Source organism: Monodon monoceros, unplaced genomic scaffold (assembly GCF_005190385.1).
Source record: "Monodon monoceros isolate NGI ecotype Baffin Bay Population unplaced genomic scaffold, NGI_Narwhal_1 Super_Scaffold_16, whole genome shotgun sequence".
NCBI lineage: Eukaryota > Metazoa > Chordata > Mammalia > Artiodactyla > Monodontidae > Monodon > Monodon monoceros.
Window position 1 is genome coordinate 54422431 of NW_021703772.1, and position 27110 is coordinate 54449540.

At 35.9% G+C, this 27110-nt stretch overlaps 1 protein-coding gene across 1 annotated transcript in view; it reads left to right on the top strand.

Annotated features, from left to right (window-relative positions):
- TTN (titin) overlaps positions 1–27110 on the top strand; it is a 277521-nt gene that overhangs the window by 149852 nt on the left and 100559 nt on the right. Inside the window, exons 157-190 of the mRNA XM_029224548.1 lie at positions 7–90; positions 202–285; positions 369–452; positions 586–669; positions 803–886; positions 1016–1099; positions 1231–1308; positions 1711–1794; positions 2266–2355; positions 2627–2704; positions 5674–5787; positions 7144–7212; positions 9604–9684; positions 10586–10657; positions 11291–11383; positions 12036–12098; positions 12446–12535; positions 14342–14392; positions 14952–15353; positions 15527–15805; positions 16056–16331; positions 16476–16615; positions 17243–17369; positions 17463–17726; positions 18018–18284; positions 18424–18687; positions 18776–18915; positions 19075–19201; positions 19319–19585; positions 19700–19966; positions 20806–21072; positions 21165–21304; positions 21728–21854; positions 22647–22789. Of these exons, the coding sequence (XP_029080381.1) occupies positions 7–90; positions 202–285; positions 369–452; positions 586–669; positions 803–886; positions 1016–1099; positions 1231–1308; positions 1711–1794; positions 2266–2355; positions 2627–2704; positions 5674–5787; positions 7144–7212; positions 9604–9684; positions 10586–10657; positions 11291–11383; positions 12036–12098; positions 12446–12535; positions 14342–14392; positions 14952–15353; positions 15527–15805; positions 16056–16331; positions 16476–16615; positions 17243–17369; positions 17463–17726; positions 18018–18284; positions 18424–18687; positions 18776–18915; positions 19075–19201; positions 19319–19585; positions 19700–19966; positions 20806–21072; positions 21165–21304; positions 21728–21854; positions 22647–22789 (4964 nt within the window). The remainder of the gene's footprint in view (positions 1–6; positions 91–201; positions 286–368; positions 453–585; positions 670–802; positions 887–1015; positions 1100–1230; positions 1309–1710; positions 1795–2265; positions 2356–2626; positions 2705–5673; positions 5788–7143; positions 7213–9603; positions 9685–10585; positions 10658–11290; positions 11384–12035; positions 12099–12445; positions 12536–14341; positions 14393–14951; positions 15354–15526; positions 15806–16055; positions 16332–16475; positions 16616–17242; positions 17370–17462; positions 17727–18017; positions 18285–18423; positions 18688–18775; positions 18916–19074; positions 19202–19318; positions 19586–19699; positions 19967–20805; positions 21073–21164; positions 21305–21727; positions 21855–22646; positions 22790–27110) is intronic.

Below are 27110 nucleotides of genomic sequence, written 5' to 3' on the forward strand. Positions count from 1 at the left end.
TTTAAGTGCCTGAGGCTCCCAAGGAAGTTGTCCCTGAAAAGAAGGTGTCTGTGATGCCCCCTAAAAAGCCAGAAGTCCCACCTGTTACAGGTAGCTGTCACTCACCTTGGATTTAAGAAGATAAAACTCTTCTGCTCTCAAAAACATTTTGATCTAGTGGTCTCATAACTCCTAAATGTAATTTTACTAATATCTCTTAAGTGCCTGAGGCTCCCAAGGAAGTTGTCCCTGAGAAGAAAGTACATGTGATGCCTCCTAAAAAGCCAGAAGTCCCACCAGCCAAAGGTAGCCACCTCCATGTTGCTGTGTTTGACACTGTCTGTTTGTCTTTACTCTGGCTAATCATGAAAATACTAATCTCTTTAAAGTACCGGAGGTGCCAAAGGCAGCTGTCCCAGAAAAGAAGGTGCCTGAAGCTATTCCTTCCAAACCGGAAAGTACTCCCCCAGCAGGTAATCATGAAACTCTCCAAACCAGTATTTTTAAAAAGAAAAACTCTCTTCTTAGTGCTGTAAAAATCTTTTTGCAAAATATTTCATATACTTTAGTCAATTCTAGCATTAAAATGAGCTTGTGTCTTTAAAGTGCATGAGGAGCCTGAGGAAACTGCCCCAGAAGAGCCTCCAGCTGAAGTCGTGGAAGAGCCAGAGCCTGCTCCTCCTCCAAAAGGTACTGGCCAGCTGCTGGGTTGCCTTTGCCAATCTTAGCTCTTCTTGTCACAAAACTTCTGGGCATTATGGGCTTTTCTCTTGTTTCTCACTCTTCTTCACTGATTCTAAAACATAAATTCTAATATCTTTAGTGACCGTGCCACCTAAGAAACCTGTCCCAGAAAAGAAACCACCTGCCGTCATTGCCAAGAAACCTGAACCACCACCAGTGAAAGGTATTTCCCACTGCCACTGCTTCCTACAGAAAAATGTCTGCCATTAAAAAGCTATGTCCTGCTGCTCCGCTTAATGATTTCCATATGTCATTGAAACTATGAGCTAATAACTACTAATGTCTTTTAAAGTGCCCGAGGTGCCCAAGGAAGTTGTTCCTGAAAAGAAAGTGCCTCCAGTGGTTCCCAAAAAACCAGAAGTCCCACCTGCTAAAGGTACTCATAACTGTCCACTGTTTCATGGAGGTGGATACAGCCTTTATCTCTTGAAGTGTTTTGCTCTGTGTAAATGTGATGAGCATTTACAAGTCATTCTTCATAATGTTAAAATACTAATATCTTTTAAGTGCCTGAAGTTCCAAAAGAAGTCCTTCCAGAAAAGAAAGTAGCTGTTCCCAAAAAGCCCGAAGTCCCACCAGCTAAAGGTACGTGTTACTAATGAGATTCTGTAGAAAAGCACTCACTCTTGGTCTCAAAAGTCACTTACTATAGGAAACCCTTTTGTTTGTCAAACATCTTATATTAACAACTACAAACCTACTATACTGGATGTTTAGGGTTTTAAATGTTTTTAAATAGCATCACTAAAAAAAAAACTGGTACATCTGTTATAAGTATTAGAAGAGTTTACTAACATGGTTTTGTTAATCTTAATAGGCTACATTGTCTTCCCACTATGTGGATCCAAGAACAGATCACTGGCCTAATTGTGAATTTTGTTCTTGGATCTCTCCCTGGGTTATTTGAACTAGATGTGAACTAGATATGGTATAAATTTCATGTATTTCTCAACTACCCAGAAGTAAAACCAACTCATATCTTTTAAGTGCCAGAGGTACCAAAGAAACCTGTCTTAGAAGAGAAACCAGTCGTCCCTGTTCCCGAGAAAGTAGAGTCCCCTCCTCCAGAAGGTATAGGTAATGCCATTTATGAGCTTACCACTTATGACTGTTTTTAATTTAAGCCTTGTTCCTCTACTTTTCTAATTCAGTATCTCTTGGCCATTTTCTGTCCTTTAATTATTTGTCTTACTTCACTATTCTTAATTAGCTCCAATCTCAAATCTATTTTGGGTCATCAGTCAGCGGTATCTACACTGGCCATCATAAGGTGTTTCAACAAAGCTTCTCTAACGCACACAAAGTAGGACAGGAAAACTAATGACTATAAATAACATTAAACACCAAAAGGGCTTTTCAAGCATTCAAATCAATAGAAACAGAAATCAGTCAAACAAGATGGATTTCATCTTAACAAAAACAAGAAACGATATTAATAGAAACAAGGGAAGAAATCAAGATGACTATTTATTGTGTGTTGCATTTTATGCATTTTAGAATATTGTTCCATACATTCAACTAAAATTAACTATATCTTTAAAGTATATGAAGAACCTGTAGAAATTGCTCCTGAAGAGGAAGAGCCAGTTCCTGTTGCAGAAGAGAAGGAACCAGAAGCCCCACCTCCGGCAGGTACAAGACAGGATTCATTGAATGGGAAAATACATCATTTGATTTTTATGTCTATTATATATCTTATTTAAGGTAAAATCTGTCTTCTGTCCCCTTCCTTAACATTTGACCTCATTGGCAAGAACAAAAGTCAATTGCACACATAAAACTTTTGTCCTACAGAGTTTAACAATGTGCATAGCAAAGAAATGTGTGATCTTTTTTATTTATTCATAGCATTAAACTTTTCATTGTAATCATCTGACTCTAAAAGAAATTCCTGTCTTTCAAGTGCCTGAAGAGCCCAAGAAGATTGTTCCAGAGAAGAAAGTTCCTGTCATCAAAAAAGCAGAACCTCCACCACCTAAAGGTACTTACAGTAAAATAAATATTTACTTCATTTTTGTGTGCTGTCTAAAACTTGACATTCTTTCTTTATTTTGTATTGTGCTGTATTATGTGTTGAACTGTTATCTGTATGTTACAGTGCTGAACAGACTTGTCAAGTATATGTGTACATATTGCATCTTGCAATTTTATATTATTAAACGCTACTAATATCTTTAAAGTACCTGAGATGGCAAAGAAAGTTGTCCCAGTGAAGAAAGTCCCAACTGTTAAGAAGCCAGAAACACCAGAAGTTAAAGGTATTCACATAATCTTTGACATCATAATTTTTTTTTAAGTACTCTGATATCTTAAACTGGAATCCAATAAGTTGTCTTCATTGTTAGGGACAAAAATGTCCTTATTTTGCTTTCATTAATTTTAATGCTGCTCTGTTAATTATAGTTTCTTTATTCTTAACATTTTTTTCAATGTCTTTAAATATTCTTTTAAAAATAAAACTAATGTCTTCAAAGTGTCTGAGCTGCCCAAGAAACTTGTTCCGGTAAAGAAGGAACCTGTGCCTGTTACCAAAAAACCAGAAGTCCGGCGAGAAAAAGGTACCTACCATGAAGAAAAAAATATGTATTTCTCTGAATGCTGTCTGCACATCTTAATAGTAGTTCTTAGAGCAAAAATTACTGAAGTATAAGTATATGCAAAAACAAATTTTACAGAAAAAAAGGGGGAAATAATGAAGACAAAGAGAGAAAATGAGACAGGCAAGTAGGAGAAATCCAGCCTATCCTGAGAGATAAGGCTGGATATAAAGATGACAGTCATATTTTGGAGTTCTTTGAATGCCAGTATAAGGCATGTACTTTAGTCTGTGGGCAATAGGAAGCTTCAGCAGTGTATAAATTAAAAGGAGTTGGGCTTCAGATAACTGGCAGCAGTTCAAACTCTTAGAAAAGGATGATAATAGAAAAGAGCCACTGCAGTTACTTAAGGTCTTCAAAAATTGGACAAGATCAGTGGTGATAGAGATGGAAAAGGAGATTGGATTTAAGAGAGGTGGAGATTGAGTTGGTGTCTATTCTCAAAGCAATTAGGGAAATAGAGGAGCCCAAGATGATTGTAAGGGTTGAAGCTAAGCCATGAGGATGGTTCATTGGGTCCCCAAACTAAATTAATATTAGAAAGAAGATAGTAAATATATTTTTCACTTTTCAAGTATGGAAGTTGGGAACATGCATCTGGAACTTAGGAAGGAGATCAGGGCTGGAGATGTAGATCTAGAAGTTATCACCATGGAAATAAGAGTTGAGAGTGCAGGAGTGATTGCTCAAAGAATGTAGAGCCAATTTTTCAAAGCATCAAAGTAGACCAGTGGAGAACATCTACACTTAAGGGTACACAGAGGAAGAGAAATAAATGAAGAAGGCTGCAAGGACTCATTTATAAAAAAGGGTGCCTTGCCTCCAAAGCCAGTTTCCCCACAGAGTCTTATAAGATGAAGTACTTTCCCATGTATTCTTTGCCTGCTCTTTGCAGTATCTTATACACCTTCTAAATTCTTAATAGTAAACAAAATCAATATCTTTAAAGTGCCTGAAGTTCCCAAGGAAGTCATCACAGAAGAGAAAGTGTCAGTTCCTACCCCTGAAGAACCAGACGCTCCACCCGTCCAAGGTACATGACTGCTCTATAAATCTTGGAAAGATGACAGTTGTCTTCATCATCTTGCTTTGGTTGTAGATGGATCATTTGTATTTATGTGTTGTCTGTCTTTTGTAGTGAAATTATTGGTATTGTTGAAGTCTTCTGAAGAATATGTTATAATGTGTAACTAAGTTGATATGTTGAAACTTAGCAGTTGCAGTATTCTATTCTGAATTCAGTCTAAAATATAAAACACTGTGTTTTTTAAGTTGAAGAGTCTCCTGAGGAAATAATATATGAAGAAAGAGCATCCATAACCATTGGTAGAAAAGTGACTCCCCCTGTTGAAGGTAGATATATATTATATAAATATAATTTTTTTTAAATCTCTTGAAAACTCCTGTTAGAAATACAAAAGTATTTATAGGGTAACATTCCTTCTTGAAATTTTATATAAAAGCATTGTAGCACATGTTTGACTGCTTTGTTTTTCAAATCATTATACTTCTTTTGAAGTAGAATCTCTGATTATTCTTGATGGTAATTATAAATTCTAAAAGATACAGTTTACTGAGACAACACTGGAATAATTGTATTGGATCCTCAAATGATAACCCAACGTCAGATATTAAAAGTCATCTCATTTGCCATCAACATACATCAGATAGTCAGTAGAAAGCTTGAGTATAAGAAAATAGAAATCTTACCTCTTTTTCTATGTAAGTGAATTTGTGTATTTTTGTTTTTGTGACTGTCATCTTTGCATCTATGTGAAATTTCTATGAGTCTTTGTGAAGAACTTTATATTACAGTCTCTTATCCTTTGTCACCATTCTTTAAAGAACGTGAAATTGAAAAGTATGTTAAGCCTGAAGAACCTGAACCTGAACCACAGCCTGAAGAAATACCAGTACAAGGTACTCAGTTAATTGGGCTTAAGTCTTCATCACCATATTCTTCATCTGATACATATGTGTTTTGCGTTGTTCTACGTGTACAGTACATCTCTTTGCACCTGTATGTAAGATATTCTGTTTTAAATGTGCATCTCAGTCTTATGTATTCATGTCATTTGTACTATTTATTTCACATCAATGTGGCTTATATGGATGCTTCCTTTGTTGTTTTTATTAGTGCCTGTGCCGTATTTCTCATTATCTATGTACAGTGTTGATATTCTTATATTTTATGCTGGACACTTTTACGTTTTATGTTGGATACCAATAATATGTATCCAAAAAAGCAAACTTTTTACTTCATAAATATACCAAAATTTCTACTGAATATACTGTATATCCACATACCAATTAACATATTCCTATACTAATACTCCTGAAATACTCTTTTAAGAACCTGAACCTGAAAAGAAGGTTATTGAGAAACCAAAACCCAAACCAAAGCCCCCAGCTCCTCCTCCAGCTCCACCTAAGGAAGACCTGAAGGAGAAAATGTTCCAGCTTAAAGGTATAAAATGCCACTTCCAAAGTTTTATTAGCCTGCTCCAAACTTCTATCCAGACATCTGAAGTGTTACTTGCAAGAAATGTATTTTTAAAATATGTACTTTCGGACATGATCAATCTGTGGGAATTCCATAGAGACCTGTGTTTTATGCTGCCCTGGGTGCCTTGTTGGGCCATGCCTGCTGCCCCAAGAGTCAGAAAGTACACCATTGTTAGCTTCATCCTGGCCATCTCAATCCAGGGGCTGTCCAACTAACTTTCTCATGCAGAGTCGGGTGAAAGGAGTTTCTGATTTCAAAGCATGGTTGCTCTGCATATCTTTGGGATCTTGTGCATGTGGAATGTAGAAGAAAACTCTGCAAGATATTTTTAATTTTGCAGTAGCAAATTTATACAAAAGCCAAAACTTTGTTCTTAAAGAATGACATATGCTTTAAAATATACTATAGATAATATATTTATGGCATCCAATAGCTGATGTGTTCATAAACCATGAAAGGAAGGTATATGAACGCTCTGGCACTGCTTCCCCACTTTTTTTTTTTTTTTTTGCAACTTAATAAAAACCCAATTGTGTTCCCTGGTTGTCCTCACCATATCTAGAAAGAGCGGTTATGGATACATTTGATATCCAGCATCTCTTCCCATTGTTAAACTTCCTTTCTTTCTCTTTGCATTTAGGTTTCTCTTTGAATTGATTCAACATTACTTAATTTTTTAAATAGCATCTTTAAAAGCTGAAATAAACTAGCAAAATCATATTATTCTTTTTATTTCAACAAAATGTTGTCTTATTTGTGGTGTCATGAGATTTCATGAGATTTCCCAATCTAAAATAATCTAGATATAATCTTAGGTGAGCAATTTTCCCATACTCACCTACACATGTACACAAAGCCAGAATTTTCCATGGTAAGACTTCTTTCTTGCCTCTCTACAACCCTCTTGGCCTGTAGGAGAAGCTTCTGGCATTTTTAATCAGACATAGAAAAAGTGATCACTTCTTAAAAGGCTACACATCTGTTGGTTAATATATTCCATGAGGACACACACTTAAATACATTTCCCTTCATGTAAAATTTATATGCAAAGGAAGATTTCTTCCTCCTGCGAAGAACAAAAATTATCTTCCTTCTCAGCCAGACTTTAACTTACTACTCAAGTTTGGGGTAAAACTGCAATCTGTTTTCATGGTTTGAACGCTTCTTGTATGTTCTTCAGTGGCTGTTCTTGGCTGTTATTAATGCTTTTGAGTTATAAGCAAAGCCTGGTTTTGATTCTTAGAGCACGTATTTAATCATTTGCTTCAGATAAGACTAAATAAACAAATAATGAAAGTAAGATCATCTTCTTTAAAGCTATTTCAAAGAAGAAAGTTCCTGAAAAACCTGAGGCTCTGGAAGCAGTGGAGCTTACACCTCTGAAAGGTATTTCACAGTCTAGAAAACGCTCATATGCAGTATCCCTTCATCTGACTCCTTGCTCTTCCTGCTTTCTAGAATGTTCTTCTTCTTTCCTTTTTTAAAATAATCAGAGTAGTCTCATTGATTTCTTGTATTTTTGTAGCTTTTATGGTCCTGGTTCATGAGTATTGCTTTCTTTGTCTCCCATCAATTTCATACATTCCTGAGTAGATGTTTTTTTCTTTGTCTCATCTACATATGTCTTCTTGAATTTTCCTAAACTCAAAAATATTAAATTTTACTGGTTAGCTGACATTAATATCAGGACATGTCTTAGATTAAAATGCTTTGCAATTTCACCTGAACAACAATATTTTAGCCAGTGTTATAAGCGCTAAAAATAAGTCCTGTTCTTCTATACTATTAAGGTGATTCATAGGGATTTCCTTGTGGCTTTCCTATCTCTTTTTTCTCATGGATTCCAAGACATTCTTTCAGGTGTACAGATCTCATGTTGTAGGGCAATTTCATTATCACTGCAGGTCATTTTTTCAAAATTTATTTCTCTTTAAACAATATTTTTCCCTATCTAAACTTAGACCCTAAAGGAAAATAAATGAATCATAAAACATCTATTAAAATTAAAATTGTGAACTTTTCCAGTAAGTATGGTGGGTAACCAGTGTTCTGTTTAATTAACGCATCCAGACTCATAAGTTGAATCAGTTCTTGTTTCACTCTGGAATTTTGGAAAAATCACCCATCTGAATGTATATTTCCTGATTTATAAAATGGAGATTACAAAATAATATTACTATGGATGTTAACCAGTAAAGGATTATTACAAAGCCATGCAAATATTAAAATGACATGTAATGACATATAATGACTTTAAAAGTAATAACTACAATGGTGTGTTCTACACCTGTGTCTCATATATCAGTAAGATCTTAAAGATAAAATAATAATATGGAAAAACAAATACAAAGATATATTTTCACTATATCCATTAAATAAGAAAAGGATATTATGCCATTCCAACTTATGTTAATTAAATGCATGGGCATCTCCAGTTTGATCAATGAAAATTGTTTACATTACAAATATTGGTAACTTGAAAATAGTATCAAAGGCCAGCACAATTTATCATGGATAAAAAAATTTAATGTTTAACTGTGAAATTTTACTTAAAATATCAGTACTTGACAGAAAAAAGTCATTATTTAAAGTGAAATATTTACATATTTCCCTTCTGCGTGTTTAAAATTTGAAGTAAGAGACAGGCATGGCTGTGTTTTCACATAAAACAAAAACTTTTTAATGAATTGCAAATGTCTTTTTTAAAGCACCAAATGGGAAATTTAGAAATAGCTAAGAATTCAGATTGTAGGTGTGTGAGCAAATATAATGTTACATGATACAAATAAATAATGCTTTAAATTAGGTTTTTGTTTTTTTTTTTCGCGGTACGCGGGCCTCTCATTGTTGCCTCTCCCATTGCGGAGCACAGGCTCCGGATGCTCAGGCTCAGCAGCCATGGCTCACGGGCCCAGCCGCTCCGCGGCATGTGGGATCTTCCCGGACCAAGGCACGAACCCGTGTCCCCTGCATCGGCAGGCGGACTCTCAACCACTGCGCCACCAGGGAAGCCCTAAATTAGAATTTAATTGACATTAGTAGAGAGGTAAAATGGTTCAATAATCAGTAAGTGTTTCTCTTTTTTTTTTCCCATTCAAAACCATTAGGGCTACAGTAGTAATAGGAGGCTGCTGTATATAGTATCGTCTGCCATGCTTGATATTCACTAAAGATGGGATTAATTTGGAATTCCTTGGGTCCGTTTTAGTTTAAATTCAAGAACATTTTCTTATTCATTAAAAATAAGCTCTAACACCAGCTTTCAAATTCTATAGTTCTATAATTTCAGGTTAGTATTAGTTCAAAAAGGGGACCTTAAGAAAGGATGCTTCTTAAGAAACTTATCAAACTCCAGATACTTTTGGTTTCTTCTCTCATCAGTGGAGAAGACTGAATAATGTCACTAACACCTACTATAGATGATGGTCGGGGAGATATCAGAGTAGATTTGGGCAATCTACAATTGCAGATTGGGGCAAAGATGCTGTCAAGAACCTTGTATTTGATGAAAGATTCATAAAGTCAATATAGACACTTTTAAGATGAATGAATATATTTGCCTGTAGTTAATGCAACTGAATTTCATCACAAGGTTATATAGATGTTTGCAGAGGAAACAACTTGAAGTGTATTCTCTGCTTTCAAATTCTGTGATATTTATATGTAACAAAAATTATTACTTATACAGTAGTTACTAGTTTTGAAAGAGACATTTTTCTTGTTGAAATTTACTTTTTATATGAATTCACTTCAAAATTTAAATCATATTCTTTTAAGTGCTTGGAGGTGAAAAGAAAGTTCGCAAATTACTTCCTGAACCTAAACCTCAACCAAAGGAAGAAGCTGTTCTCAAAAGCGGTATAGTATTTTTCAACTGTTATATCAGCTTCAAACACACACACAAAAAGGACTGGAAAGCTTACAAAATGTTTCTGTCCTTTGGTTTTCTTTTAAATTAGATTCCCAATTTATCAAAATTCATTTGTAGTTGTATTGAAAATTAAATGTAATCATTTCCATCTTTTTAAAATAAGACACATTTTGTGAGCAGAGTATCTTGAAATTTACAACATTAACAGACATGACTAAATTGATAATATTCTAAACTAATGACAGTAGCTGCCATTTTCATAATCAAATTATGTAGTAAAATACACTAAACCTCTTAAATACTCTAAATTACACCAAACTATTTAAGCCTAAACTCAGCATTCAGTTTTAAAAAGTGTAACACAGGATTACCACAACTAATAAATAACATTTTCTAAAAACTGAACTTTTGTTGACTTATAAAATATTAAAGAATTAGAAACAAGATATTTGAATGAAGAATCAAATTCTAACATTTTCTTCACATACAATTACTTATTTCTAGGCTACATTTCTTTGACCAACTCCACTTCAGTAAACTTTATACTTACTTAAATGCTTCTTTTCTCATTAAATTATGACATTGGATTGTGATTAGAATTTGTTGCTCTTCAAATTATTCATTTTGTGTTTGGGTCATTCCTACCAGGGATTTAACTCTGAACAGACTATCTACATAGATATAAAGTGACTCTGAGTGTTGTTTTAATTAACGTAACAACCCTTGATTTTTTTTTAAGCATTTTTAGTGTAAATACCAAGTTCCCCGGTGCACTAGGTTGCATGCTTTTCACTTTCCTTGCTTTGTACATTATTTGCATTTGTCAAATGTATTCAACATCTTCATTTGTTTGTCTTGGTTTACATATAAATATTTTTGTCTTTTAAGTTCTAAGAAAGAGACCTGAAGAAGAACCTAAAGAAGAACCTAAAGAAGTAGAAAAAATTAAAAAACCTGCAGGTAGGAATCTCAGTAACAATTTGTGAAATTATCTTTTAACAAAATGGACATTTAACAAAAAGTTTATCTTGTAAACATAAATGGATTTAAATATAAATGTAGCTTCATATTTCATCTGTCACATAGTCTATGTTTTCCATTGTCTGCTTTCTGTTTAAATATTTTTATAGGACTCAAATATATTCATGCATTTCCCTGCACTTCATTATTATTATTATTATTATTTTGTCACTTAAGTTTTCCAGTAGAAACAGTTGTGAAATAATCAAGTTGGCTGCAAAATGACTTCATGGGAAGGTGTCAGAAATGTTTCATAAAATTTGGGGGCTTTTAAGGGGGCTGATTTTTATCATTCGCCTAGGCACAAAGAGTATATTTGGAACTATTTTGAAGCGATTTAGAAAGGGAGAGATAATGGAGTTGGGAGGCAAGTATAGGTGAAATAAAAGAAAGAAAAATAAATTGAAGCAGAGTCAAGAAGAGAAAATAGAAATTAATTGATAGAATATAAGGGTTTTTTTAAGCCATCAATAGAGCTTTTGAAAAAAGTTTGATCTGATTATTTCAGATCAGTTGATTTCGAAGGATTCAAATCCTAAAATAACGCTAGAAAATCATCTTATTATCTTAAAGTGCCAGAACCACCTCCAAAAGCTGTTGAAGAGGTTGAAGCACCTCCAGCTACTGTTACCAAAAGGGAAAGGAAAGTTCCTGAACCAGCAAAAGGTACAAACTTTCTGGCATTTTCTTAGTTGTCTCTAAAAATACAAATATGCATCAATTAAAATATCATTACACTGGCATTAAGATTTCAACACATGACCTTGATCTGCTCATCTCATCCAGCTTAATTTTCTTTACCATTTCACTCTCATGTGCAATTGCCTCATGTCCATCCATTTGTTAAATATTTTTTTTTGCGGTACGCGGGCCTCTCACTGTTGTGGCCTCTCCCGTTGCGGAGCACAGGCTCCGGACGCACAGGCTCAGCGGCCGTAGCTCACGGTCCCAGCCGCTCCGCGGCATGTGGGATCTTCCAGGACCGGGGCATGAACCCATGTCCCCTGCATCGGCAGGCAGACTCTCAACCACTGCGCCACCAGGGAAGCCCAAATTACTAAGTTTTAAAAACTAAAACAATTGTATTTATGGGCAATGAGATGAAAAACAGCATTAGAACCAGTAAAACTGCCTTACTATATTTTCTAAGTATTTTGTTTAAAATGCAAAATAAACTTGGAGTATTTGATTTGGTGACTATATGTGTACAAGTTCTAATACCTTCCAAGATATGTTAAACATGCCCAATTTTGGTTTGACTTTGTGAAAAACTTCAAAAATACTGTGATAATCTGCTTATTACTGTGAATTGTTTTAGTGCCTGAAATTAAGCCAGCAATACCTCTCACTGCACCTGAACCAAAACCAAAGCCTGAACCAGGTAAGCAAGCTTATCCTCAATGTCGACAGCATCTTCCTTCATGTTTCACACAATTAATGTGTAGCTAATAAGAAAAAGGGAGTAAAGTCCGCATGCATCAAATGATTTCTAATGTCCCAATGTATTATTAGATTATAATGCTATATTTTATTTAATATAATATGTTACATATATTCAAATATATTATTATATTGTATATAGATTTTATTACAGTTAGAATATATTGTTCTCTGAAAAACCAGTTATTAGGAGATTTTAAAGTTACATCAGAGAAGGCAAATAGGCCACCAAATGATGTTTTAGGAAGTGACAAAGGATACATTAATGCAATGGACATCTTTCTACAGAAGTGAAAATAATCAAACCACCTCCTTTGGAGCCCACACCAGCCCCTATCGCTGCCCCAGTGACGGTGCCAGTCGCTGGAGAGAAAGCAGGTACTTATTCTGTGGTTTTCTTTTTGCTTGTTTGTTTTGATGGCTTAATAAAAACTTCATTAAAAATCAAGCTCTCTTTTTGTTGAAACATAGGCATCATTTCAATTGTGGGAGCTTATATAAATTCTCAATTAAATTTTCTTCATCTGCTAATCTATAGCAACCTAATATCTCACCCATGGCTGCCTATTGTGTTTCAATTGAAATGTACATTCCTGCAAAAGACCATTTCTTTATATGCTTTTGAGATTAAGTAATGAATATGTTCAGTGCTGATGAAAATTAAGATGTACAGATACTCTCTAAGGACATACATATAGGAATCCCATGGAGATTCAAATTTCCCATGTGCCCTGCAGGAATCATTTCTCATTTTTAAAAAAGATTGCATTTTGGGCTAATGAAAAAGTTCTGGAAATGGATAGTGTTGAGAGTTGCATAATATTGTGAATGTACTTAATGCAACTGAATTAAGTTGCATTAAAAATGGTTAAAATGGTACATTTTATGGTTAAAATGGCAAATTTTATGTTAGGTATATTTTACCACAATGAACAGGAGAAAAAAACAGGACTGCATAGTTCAGCCTTTAAATCTATATAAGAATTTAGATCAATAATAATTTTCTTAAATGTAATAACTCAGTGATACAGCTGTCTCAGGTACAAACAAAATACTTATTATTGTACATGAACTATTAGTAGTTCATCACTTAGGTGATAATCTCAAAACCAAAAATGATTTGACATGTATTGATCATTGATAAATACACGTCCTAACTATTTGATCTTTGGCTACTTCCTTCATCTCTTTAAATTTTAATTTCCTAGTCTGTAAAATCAGAATAATAACTATAACTACCTACTAGGATTATTGTGAGGATTAAATATATGCAAAACACTTAGCACAGTGCTTGGTACATAGTAAGCCCTATAGAAATATATGGGTTTTTATTGTGTTTAATAACATGAGACAATATACTATGTTCTTCTGGCTGTAGTTTAATTTTAATATTTATATTAACATATTTTGTCACTGATATTTGTGGTTTGGGCGTTATTCTTTTAAGCTTTTATGATTTCTATGTGATAACTTTAATTAGTTCAGAAAAAGACGATAACTGCCATTGAGATGATTAAGTATGTGTAAAACTACAGCTTTTCTCACATCCCCAGGGCCTGACACTAGGGAATTGATTCTACAGTTTATACTGCCCCTGAGTGAACTGAATTAAACTCTAAGTGTAGGAACTGTCTTGGTTCTGCCTTAGTTCATTGTCTAATTAAGGTAAATCTTCAAAGGAATCCATGCATTTGTAGAACATAGACCCTTTCTTTTTCCTTAGTCTTCTCTGGATTTATCTGCCCAACTTAATAAAGAAAGCCCTTTAGTAACTTCTGGGTCATTTCCCTTTTGCCTACATTGATTCCTTGTTGACAAAAACGTATTTCCTTGGTTCACATAACCAGCACATACCTAAACATATAAAATACTTTACATAGCTAGGCAAGAATAAAACTCTTTTTCACAAGGAAAGAGTAAGCCTTCCAGAAATGGGAGAAGAATTACTTGCTGAAAGTAATTTTTGAATCCTAAAAACATTGGCAATTTAGCTTGGTCACATCATTCTCAGAATATGCCGTCTTGGAAATATCCAAATATTCTCCATGGAAGTCATATAAATCTAACTTTTTCTTTATGCATTAATATTTATAATAAAGAGCTTGACTCATCCCACGTGGTTTACTACTAAGCATGAAATAAGCCTGAAAATTGTTTAAATGCTGAGTTTTATTTTTATTTCAGAAGCCAAAGCACCGAAAGAGGAGGCTGCCAAGCCAAAAGTTCCCATCACAGGTAAGATTCATTTCCCTGTACCTGAATTGTAACCTTTCACTCTGGGAAACTTTACATTCAAGGGAAACTTTCTGTACGAGGGGGAAAAAATTCAAAATTTACATCAATCTTTATGACTTCTAATTGATTCTGCAAAAACTAGTATGTCTTCTGATATTGCAACTAATATACCTCTAATATTATTCAAGTGGGTAATACATATATAAAATATATACTTTAGCATAATAAACCCTATAAGTTCCTAGTTTCATTCTTCATATACATGATATTTATACATGACAGATAAAATACTTAGATGCTAATCTGGACATTATATATTTGGCTTTAAAACTTGAGAAAACGAAGAGCGTTTATTATTCATGGATTCCTTATGCCACCTCATTTTCTTTCTGAAAGAAAGCAGGATAACTTCAATTGACCTTTCAGTTGCCTAGTCTTTAATTTTCTCTTCTTGTCTTCTGGTCGCTCTATCACTGGTTTCATCCAGCAGACAGCCAGATATGCACTTTCTGACCCTTACGGAAATGCCAATTCAACTTTTAATTTTATTTTGAATTAGGTGTAGCCAAAAAGACTCCTTCACCAATAGAAGCTGAAAGGAAAAAGTTAAGACCAGGAAGTGGTGGAGAGAAACCGCCTGCCGAAGCTCCGTTCACCTACCAGCTGAAGGCTGTGCCACTGAAGTTTGTGAAAGAAATCAAAGACATTGTTTTGACTGAAGCAGAGTCAGTTGGCTCTTCTGCAATCTTTGAGTGTTTAGTCTCCCCCTCTACTGCAGTTACAAGCTGGATGAAAGATGGTAGCAATATCCGTGAGAGCCCAAAGCACAGATTCATCGCTGATGGGAAAGACAGAAAGCTGCATATCATTGATGTTCAGCTTTCTGATGCTGGCGAATACACCTGTGTTTTACGTCTGGGAAATAAGGAAAAGACCTCCACTGCGAAACTGATTGTCGAAGGTAATTTCCAGTCTTATGAATATGGTCTGTATTAAACTTTAACACAGTAAACCTCAATAGCAACTTTTACTGTCATTTTGGACAAAACCTCTTATCTCCAAGCTTCATTTCATTGAAAATATTGTACGTATTGAAAAGTCTCTGCAGATTCTTAATACCACAATTCTCCACAGAACTTCCTGTGCGTTTTGTAAAAACGCTTGAAGAGGAAGTCACAGTGGTCAAAGGACAGCCATTGTACTTGAGCTGCGACTTAAATAAAGAACGTGATGTGGTCTGGAGGAAGGATGGCAAGATTGTGGTGGAGAAACCCGGCAAAATTGTGCCCAGCATCATTGGCTTGATGCGGGCCCTGACCATCAATGATGCAGATGACTCCGACGCAGGGACGTACACAGTGACTGTGGAAAACGCCAACAACCTGGAGTGCTCCTCCTGCGTGAAAGTAGTAGGTTAGTACTTTGCTGGGAAATTTAGTTCTACTTATTATTATATTAAGAAAAGAGAAGAGAGAATTTTATTTCCCAGTATCAGGATATCAGTAGTCTTATACCTTATCTAAGGGGGGGGGGAATATCAAATCATAACAGATTAATCATGTCCAGTTTTGAGAATTTTTTCCTATTTCTGAAATTTACTAAGGAAGTTATTTATATTACTTGTTCAGATCATAATTATCTTTCTGACCTCACTGTCATACAGAAGTCATTAGAGACTGGCTGGTGAAACCCATCCGAGATCAGCATGTGAAACCCAAGGGGACAGCTGTTTTCACCTGTGTCATAGCAAAGGATACTCCAAACATTAAGTGGTTCAAAGGATATGATGAAATCCCCTTGGAACCAACTGATAAGACTGAGATAGTAAGAGATGGAAATCATATACACCTCAAAATTAAGAATGCTATGCCAGAAGATATTGATGAATATTCAGTGGAAATTGAAGGGAAAAGATACTCTGCAAAGCTGACACTTGGAGGTATAAAAATCTTACCTTTTATTCTCAAAGATAAGTTTTGTATATGAGCCTGAGGCAAAACAATGTACATACACACACACACACACACAAAAGCATCTTTAGGTTGTTGAAAGCCTTATGGTATTTCCTCGTTTACCAATACAGATCGTGAAGTTGAATTGCTTAAACCAATAGAGGATGTTACCATTTATGAGAAAGAAAGTGCAAGCTTTGATGCAGAAATCTCAGAGGCAGACATTCCCGGAGAGTGGAAACTGAAGGGAGAACTTCTAAGACCCTCACCTGTGAGTAATTTCTAATTTTAAGTTGTTAGTCATATACACAAATGAACCTATCTACAAAACAGAAACAGACTTGCAGACATAGAGAACAGACTTGCCAAGGGGGAGGCAAGATCGGGGAGGGATGGATTGGGAGTTTGGCGTTAGCAGATACAAACTATTACATATAGAATGGTTAAACAACAAGGTCCTACTGTATAGCACAGGGAACTATATTCAATATCCTGTGATAAACCAGAATGGAAAAGAACATTAAAAAACGTATACATATGTATAACTGAATCACTTTGCTGTACAGCAGAAACTAACACAACATTGTAAATCAACTATACCTCAATAAAAATAAAATAAGTTGTTAGTCATATAAAATAACTACATTCTATAATCAGGTTTGACGTTCAGATTTGGTTCAGTAATGATGGAGTTACTTCCAGCTTCTGAAGTGTCAAAGAGGGGAAGAAATCTGATGCATTATTTGTGGACAGCTCAGCAATTTTTAAAAAATTTTATGACAAAACACTTTTCCTTATTTTTATTAGTAGTATTACAGTTATTTTTATGACTCTGTAGAAATCTGTATCTGAAACATTCTATCTCATTCAAATGCTAACTAAAACTGCCATTTTTCAGACGTGTGAAATCAAGGCAGATGGTGGCAAACGCTTCCTGACTCTGCTCAAAGTCAAACTGGACCAGGCCGGTGAAGTTCTTTACCAGGCACTTAATGCAGTCACGACTGCCATTCTGACAGTAAAAGGTATTGGCCTTTAGAATTCGTGGAGTGTGCTCAACTTCATCTTATAAGTCCTCTGCATTCTGAAAAACCTCATTCTTAATGTTTGATTTTCAGAAATCGAACTTGACTTTGCCGTGCCCCTGAAGGATGTCACGGTCCCAGAAAAGCGACAGGCTCGATTTGAATGTGTCCTCACTCGAGAGGCAAATGTTATATGGTCTAAAGGACCTGATATAATCAAGTCATCTGACAAGTTTGATATCATTGCTGATGGAAAGAAACACATTCTTGTCATCAATAATTCTCAGTTTGATGATGAAGGGGTCTATACTGCTGAAGTGGAGGGCAAGAAGACCTCAGCAAGATTATTTGTTACAGGTGAGAGCTGGTGAGATCTGCCTCTAACATCCCATAGTTAGGCACATGAGTATCTGACTTTAAAGACAGAACACCAAGTTCTAACAACTGTAAGTGACCATCGGCCCCATGACTTTATTTTCACATTGCCATCAAAACAACCCCCTTAATTTTTTTTTTAATGGAGGAGAGCTCCATTTGAAAAGGTGACTCAATAAATGCCACGTGAAACAGATTCTTTCTACCAGACAGATTAGAGTGGAATATTTCTGAACTAAATTGTATTTCTGAGCCTATTACCTTGCATTGCAGGTATAAGATTGAAATTCATATCACCTCTTGAAGATCAAACAGTGAAAGAAGGTGAAACAGCAACTTTTGTCTGTGAACTTTCTCATGAAAAAATGCACGTAGTCTGGTTCAAAAATGATGTCAAACTCCACACAAGCAGAACTGTACTCATCTCATCGGAGGGCAAGCTTCACAAGCTGGAAATGAGAGAAGTGACACCGGATGATATATCCCAGATCAAAGCTCAGGTTAAGGACCTGAGCTCCACAGCAAATCTGAAGGTCTTAGGTATATGTGACCAACTATAACCAAGAGCCAGTTTTTGGATGGTGGGAGTGGGTAATAGTTAAACATTTTGCAACCTGTAACTCTTTAATTACCTTTCATTTTCACGTTCTTCTGATCATCTGCTGAATGTCTTTTACAGAGGCCGATCCCTACTTCACTATGAAATTACATGATAAGACTGGAGTCGAGAAGGATGAGATTATTCTGAAGTGTGAAGTGAGCAAAGATGTGCCAGTGAAATGGTTTAAAGACGGGGAAGAGATTGTACCTTCACCCAAATACTCTATCAAGGCAGATGGCCTGCGCCGCATCTTAAAAATCAAACAGGCAAAACTGAAAGACAAAGGCGAATACACGTGTGACTGTGGCACAGACAAGACAAAAGCAAATGTCACTGTTGAGGGTGAGTTGCGTAAAATTTTTAAATGTACCCTATCTGAACCTGCAGTTTATTTGTTCAGTCATTCAAACAAAAGTCTGTATAATTTCAGCCCAACTAATAAAAGTGGAAAAACCTCTGTATGGAGTAGAAGTGTTTGTGGGTGAAACAGCTCGCTTTGAAATCGAACTTTCTGAACCAGATGTCCATGGCCAGTGGAAATTAAAAGGAGAGCCTTTAACTGCTTCCCCTGTAAGTCACAATGATCTGATCACACAGGTGGGGGGCTTGCTTGGTTGTTGGTGGAAAATGATACATTTCTGGTATGAAATCTCTTGATTATTTGTAGGGATAACCAGTGATGAAAATGATGTTCTCCTTTCTCTTTCCTCCTAACCTCACTCCAAACAGGACTGTGAAATCATTGAAGACGGGAAGAAGCATATTCTGGTCCTTTATAACTGCCAGCTGGATATGACAGGCGAGGTCTCCTTCCAAGCCGCCAACGCTAAATCTGCAGCCAATCTGAAAGTGAAAGGTACACTCCACCTGCCAGCCACCCTTCTGTATTTTCTTTGCCAGGCTTCCTTATGGGACCCAGAATTGATGAATGGAATCATATTCTGGCTTCATTCACACCCTCTTCTTTTTTCAGAATTGCCACTTATCTTCATCACGCCTCTCAGTGATGTTAAAGTCTTTGAGAAAGATGAGGCTAAGTTTGAGTGTGAAGTATCCAGGGAGCCCAAAACATATCGTTGGCTGAAAGGAACCCAGGAAATCACAGGTGATGACAAAACTGAGCTTATTAAGGATGGCACTAGGCATTCGCTGGTGATCAAATCTGCTGCTTTTGAAGATGAAGCAAAATACATATTTGAAGCTGAAGATAAGCACACAAGTGGCAAACTGATCATTGAAGGTAAACAGTTTTATCAGGCCAACTTTAATTGCTTTTTTTTTTTTTTTTTTTGCTTTTATATATCCTCCTTTAAGGACTGGAATTAATAAGGGTTTGTTTTTTTTTTCTTGATAGGAATCCGACTCAAATTCCTCACCCCACTCAAGGATGTAACAGCCAAAGAGAGGGAAAGTGCTGTGTTTACTGTGGAGCTGTCCCATGATAACATTCGTGTTCGCTGGTTCAAGAACGACCAGCGCCTGCATACCAGCAAGTTGGTCTCAATGCATGATGAAGGGAAAACCCATTCCATCACATTCAAAGACCTCTCTATTGATGACACCTCTCAAATTAAAGTAGAAGCTATGGGTTTAAGTTCAGAAGCCAAACTCACTGTGCTAGGTAGGTGCTTTTTTTTTTCCAATTTAATTTTATTGCATTCAATTCATCAGAAATTTGTGGAGTATCTACTATATAAAATTCTTTCAAGGGTTATATTGCATGAAAGCAACACCTATCCTTAAGAAACTATCACATATATTGTTAGGCTTGTTTCTCAAATGTTTTTACCTAAAAATATGAGGATTTTAAAGGGATAGACTCTGGCTCACAAAATAGCCAGCTCAAATCAGAATTAAAATTCAGTTAATTATTGAGCCCTGTCATGTTTAAAATAGGGATATAAACACTTCTTCTCCCCTCATTTTATCAAAATTATTTCAGAAAAATGTTTTTCAAGTCCCTAGGAATCACAGAACTTACATTAATAAAGCTCATTGTTTTTCCTGGGCCCTTAATATTAGGCAGATTATATATAAAGTCTAACATATATAGAAACTATCAAAGGCAAACAATTGATATAAGAAAGACTAATAATGTGAATCTGAAAGCTTACAGGTAAACGAGGCATAAGAGCTTTGCTAAGAAATTAAAAATTCATCTGAATAATGAAGGAACACATAATTAGGTTTGAAGCTAAATTTCATTGTATCTTTCAAACTACTGTTAATAAAATACTTCAAAATATAATATAGATGGATTAGATTTTGATAAATCCCAGGCATTGATTCTGTTTCTAACTTTTAGAGAACTTTTGAACATAAACATGTTAAATGTTTGTGGAAGCATGGTGCAATTTCTAAACATACCCAGACCTCTGTGAGCTGTCCCTTAAACTTTCCAAGAGACTGTCATCTCCTTAAGTGGTTAATACAATTTTTTCACTTATGCTTTACTTGCAGAGGGAGATCCATACTTTACAGGAAAGCTTCAAGATTACACTGGCACAGAGAAAAGTGAAGTGATTCTACAGTGTGAAATTAGCAAAGCAGATGCACCGGTGAAATGGTTTAAAGATGGACAGGAGATAAAGCCATCTAAAAATGCTGTTATTAAGGCAGATGGCAAGAAGCGCATGCTAATCCTAAAGAAAGCCTTGAAATCAGATATTGGACAGTACACCTGTGACTGTGGGACAGATAAGACCTCAGGAAAGCTTGAGATTGAGGGTAAGGAAATTTCCACAAGTTTCACTCTTGAAGCTGTTGGAGTTATTTCTGCCAGAGGCCAATGACACATGCTGGCCCTGCACTTTTTCTAGATCGGGAAATTAAACTGGTGCGACCCCTGTACAGTGTGGAGGTGATGGAGACTGAGACGGCCCGCTTTGAAACCGAAATCTCGGAAGATGATATCCACGCCAACTGGAAACTCAAGGGAGAGGCACTACTCCAAACACCTGTAAGGCTATTTCTGAACTTGTCAACACCTAGATGAGTGTATGAAATAGAAAAGGACAGGAGAAAAGTCAGACTGCATGCAAGGCATTTAAAACATACCAGGTTCTTTACCAGACCTCAAACCAAAGAGAGCTGTTAGGGTCTATGAATGGGCTTGGACAGGTACACTTGCAGTATTTTTGATCCAGCATAGCGGTATGAGGCTGTAGATATTCTGTGATGCTGCTAGTTGGTTCAAAATGATGTGGCTAAAATAAACACTGCCTTCATGAATAATATTTGTTAGCTTTCTTTCACAAAACTCAAAATTATATAGTCGCCTCACCAGTTATTTGTAAATTCCTTTAATTAAGATATTATATCCTCAGAAAAAAATACCAAAGAAGATGACTTCCAACGAAAACTTTTCTTTCTTTGGGTACAGGAGTGTGAGATCAAGGAAGAAGGCAAAATGCACTTCCTTATTTTGCACAACTGCCGACTGGACCAGACCGGTGGGGTAGATTTCCAAGCTGCCAATGTTAAATCTAGTGCCCACCTCCGAGTAAAACGTAAGTATTATGTGTTTCTGCTGAAAACAAATTGTATAGTTCTGCAGCAAATGGATGTGAGTGAAATTAATTGGATTTATTCAATTAATTAGAAGACATTATTAAAGTATAGAAACTGGCTTTCTTGTATTTACTTTTTGTCATCCTCATACAACTGTGGTTCAGATTCTAAAGTTTTGGAAATCTCACTGACCTTGCCATTTGAACAAAAGAAAATTAAGTCAGAATCTCCCACTTCGTAATTCTTTCACTCAAAGTAGATATTCATAGAAAAAGAATCTAACTCAGAACACTTAAAGACCCTTAAAGAAATCCTTCAAATGGCTGTACAAGTATAGCACCATAAAGAAAAACTTTGCTGTGTGGGCATTTCAGACTCATTTCAGGCTAACATTTTTGGAAGGTGCAAAAGTGTTTATGGGTTGGGCAGGCTATGACATTGAGCGGCCCTTGTCCTCTCCCAATCAGAGGCTTGGTTATTTTGGAAGTCACATACCTTCCGTAGCAAGAGGAACTTGACGCCCGGCACAGAGACAGATGCAGCACTAATTTCCTGCTGACCTTGTATATATCAGAACGAAAGGGCCCCTACAGATACCCGCTCTCAGGCCACTAGCTCTCCCCTTCTGGGCACCAAGGGGCCACGTTCACATGGGAGTGAGAACAGTGGGCAGTCCTGTGGCTCTTTCCTTCTTGAAGAAAGCAACCAGGGAGATTAATAACTAAATCTGTATTTATCCTTTTGGAATTACAAAATGAGTCACTCAAAGCTTTTTCCTTCCTCTCGCAAAGCACGAGTCATTGGTCTTCTGAGGCCTCTAAAGGATGTCACAGTGACTGCAGGAGAAACAGCCACCTTCCACTGCGAGCTGTCTTATGAGGATATCCCAGTGGAATGGTACCTCAGAGGGAAGAAACTAGAGCCCAGCGATAAGGTAAGAAGCAGGAGTGCGGTTGCCTTGCCTTGCTCTTCCTTTTCCCTCAGTTCTTTCATCCTCACGTGTGTGTTCCTTGTTCTTTGCTTCCCTACATCCGTCTCCCTTTCCCTTTCTTTTCCCTACTCAAGCCTGATTTCTGCTGAAATTGTAAAGCAGATTCTTCTCATTTTTGTTGGGTTTAACCTGATGATATTTTTACTGAAATGGAAATTAACATTTTAAGTACGATCAAGTTTTAGGTTTTTGAAGAAAAGGCAAACGCTCATTAGCTATCAGTGATAGTTTAATTCATCGAAAGACAGGAAGGATCAAAAAGGCTTTCTGATTCGATGCGTGCTAACGAGGGTACAGATTTAAGTTTTATGGCTAATTCTCTCCATGCTATCTAGTGTTCTGCATATAAGAAGATTAAGAGGAGAGGATGGAAATTCCATTTCAGGCAGTGGATCAAGTAGTTGAGATAACTTCTGGGCAGATATCTGCTCTTCAAGCATTTCTCCAAAGCTATTTTTAACCCTCAAGTGCTTTGAGCTGTGCCAATTCTGGAATGCAAGTGGACTATTTAAAGTGCAACGGATGGTGCTGGCAAGAAAGAAGGGCTCTGTGATTACCCACATGTATGAGCAAATATACTTTAAGAAGTTTTAGGGAATAACTAGCTTCTGGTGTTACCCCAAATTTCACCCGTAAGTAAAAAACCAGGGTGATTATTCAGATAGGCCCAAAATACAGTTTACCCAAATTGAGCTCTGTATTTTGCCCCCTAAGACAATGTGTGTGTCTAAATTATCTTTATAATTCACCATTAATTTTGAATTCTTGAAATAAAATTATAGAAAATGCCCAACGTGGGTTGGAAAGAAAGCACAGGGCATTTCATTGTTCTCTGTCAGTTTTTTTTCAATATTTTTAGAAAGAGTATCAAATGTGGCATCAAGCTCTCAGTTTAAATCAAGCTGTTAAGAATTATAGGAACGTAATTTAAAAGGGATTCAGTTTAACAAAGAGCCACAACGTTGATTAAAGTATTAGAAGGAAAATGCCTTTGAACAACTGCTCTCAAACAAACAAACAAAAAAAAAACTAGTATTCTGCCAAAGTGATTGAAGGGTGATTCAGTTAACAGTCATCTGAGAGATAAAATCTGCCTGCTATACTGACAATAACGACCAGTTGATCTCCTTTGTTACCAAGGATAGAAAAAGCAGCCATATGTTCAAATTGCAGCAAGAGAATTAAGTTTAATATGAGGAAACTGTCCTCACCGTGAGGTCTTCTAAATACTGAACTGGGTGATGGAGGCATCTTCACCTTCAAGTTTGCTTTTTAAAAATATACATTTGTCCAATTAAGTGTGGTTTAACTGCTTTCATGTCTAAAGGCAGAGACTTGGTTGACTTCAAAATCCTTTCTAGATCTATAAAATCATGATTTGAATAAAGGAACACTGCTTAAGGACAAATGATATTATTCTTCTGCTACTAAATATTTTTTGCTCAAATTAAGAGCTTTTATTAAAGATCAGTCATTATTTCTAATGTAAAAACTGTACTTTTTTATTTTTAAAAATTTTTATTGGAGTATAGTTGATTTACCATGTTGTGTTAGTTTCAGGTGTACAGCAAAGTGAATCTGTTATACACATACATGTATCCACTCTTTTTTAGATTCTTTTTCCATATAGGCCATTACAGAGTATTGAGTAGAGTTCCCTGTGCTATACAGGTCATTATTAGTTATCTATTTTATTTATAGTAGTGTATATAAAAACTATGCTATTTTAAATTAAAATGTAGACTCCTAAAAATCTGAGTTACATTTCTTTTACTAAAATACACACACGCACACACACACACACATTTATCTTATTGTCACGGAACTTTTTTCTCAGGTTAGAAAGGATCACCTTACTATAATTCTATTGGGCCTTTTTGTGTCTCTCTTGGCATAGGAATTTTAATCTTTTACTTTAGCCACCTAAAATACTTCAGCCTTTTGTGAACTTGCTCGTATATTATTAAAAGTCTCTTTTTATAAAGAACTGAAATATAAACTGTGAAATAAAGTCATTTTACTACATTTTGCAGGTTTTGTTTAAATTAAGTCTATCAGAACAAACTAGCTATTATCAATTTAATTCAGGCCTTTCATCTTCACTTTGGTATAGTTTTTGGAGGCTAAACATTCTGTAACCAAACAAAAACACATTATTAGAATAGAAAATCAAAAGAGAAAATTTCAGAAATTAGTTGTGGTTTTCTTACCCCCTTTGGCCATCAGTCCAGGAAAAGACTGCTAAGTCCTAAATGGCCATTGAGAATTTTGTATTTAAACTTTAATAGCTTGGTCACAGTCATAATGCCTATTGTATTATAGTAATATGCTTCCATTATAAGTTAACAATATTTTAAAGGAATAATCTCTAACATTATCTTTACATAATCTACCACAAAATCTTCAGCATTCATATTATTGTTTTATTTTTATAAGGTAGCTGTTAGTTTTTTGCCCTTTAACATAATCAGTGTATACTGTATATGAGCTATTTCCTAAGAACCACTGTGTTCTGAGGCAAGTTCTCAGTAACAGAATATTCTAGAGTAGCCTCAGAGGAATTTCAATGATAAAACAACATGTTAACAGATAAGACATATCTGTTGGTGGATTAGAACCTGAGATACGTTTTAAAATAGCCCTAAATTACAGTCCAAATTTTAAATTCAAAATTTATATTGAAACGTCATCACAGAAACAATTTTTCTCCCATTCAAGCACCATGTCCTTGAATAAGTAGCTGTGTTCCTAGGACATATCTTAATTACCTTCTCCTACTTATTTTCCCTTATTATGTTTTTGGCTTTCTCAATTATTAAGGTAGTTATATTAATAACCATGCCCAGCTCTTCACTAAGGAAAAACCTTTATATGAAATTTTATTCCCGACTCTTTTTTTTACACCAGCATAATAAACAGTTCCACTGCTGAAAAATTTTGACATTATTCTTAACTGTAAGTGAACTCTGAAGCAAAGTCGATCTGTATGACAGGGCACAGTGTCTTATGGAATTTGGGATGGTAGAACTAGAAGAACCTCCAATTGTCTTATAATTTACTGTCAGGATGGCCCTGTCTGTAGCCTGATTTTCAATTGCACATGCCACAATTATGGGACCTAAAGGCAGCCCATATCAAGGCAGTGTATTCTTTTTTTGTTTTTTAATTAATTAATTTATTTATTATTTATTTTTGGCTGCATTGGGTCTTCGTTCCTGCGTGTGGCCTTCTCTAGTTGCAGCGAGCGGGGGCTACTCCCTGTTGAGGTGTGCGGGCTTCTCATTGCAGTGGCTTCTCTTGTTGCGGAGCTTGGGCTCTAGGCGCGCGGGCTTCAGTAGTTGCAGCTTGTGGACTCTAGAGTGCAGGCTCAGTAGTTGTGACACACGGGCCTAGTTGCTCCGCGGCATGTGGGATCTTCTCGAACCAGGGCACAAACCTGTGTCCCCTGCATTGGCAGGTGGATTCTTAACCACTGCGCCACCAGGGAAGCCCAAGGCAGTGTATTCTTTTTGACAATTCATTTTCCTACAGTCTATACCCCTTCAAACCACCTAAGGTTGCATTTACAACAAGAATTTATCATCCAAATATTAACAGTAATGGCAGCATTTGTCTTGATATTCTAAGATCACAGTGGTCTCCTGTTTTAACTAGTTCTGAAGTTCCTTTATCTGTTTGTTCACTGCTATGTGAACAATTGTAGCCCTGCCTGATACCTGATTTTACCAGTCATGAGGTACAAATACATGAAAGGGAAGAAGAGGCAACATCTTCATTTGTGTTTTTGAACAAAATTAAGAAATTGTACAAATTATTTTAATCACAGTTTAATTGGCTTGCGAAATAATTTTAATTGCTAAAATAAATGGGAAGAATTCCAGCTCATTGCAAGGCAAACACCTTGCATTTAGAACATAAGTTTACTTTCAACTTACTATATGCAATCATTTTTCCCCCTTCCTTTCATGATTTAGCTATTCTAAGTTCTTCCTTTATATATATAAACCCAGCAGCAGAATGGAGGCAAATATATATGTATACATATAAATACACACATATAAATTTGCCTAGGCATTTCAACATAAAAGTCCTCCTAGTAACTATGTAAAGGTAACTGAGAAACTATAAAAGCCTAAAATTTCCTTAAAAGATTCCAAACTATTGGTTAGAATTATTTTCAAATACACATATGCTATACAAATGATTATAAAACAACTTGGAGAGCACTATTTCAAACTGTTTACCTGAATGAACTAAATGCACC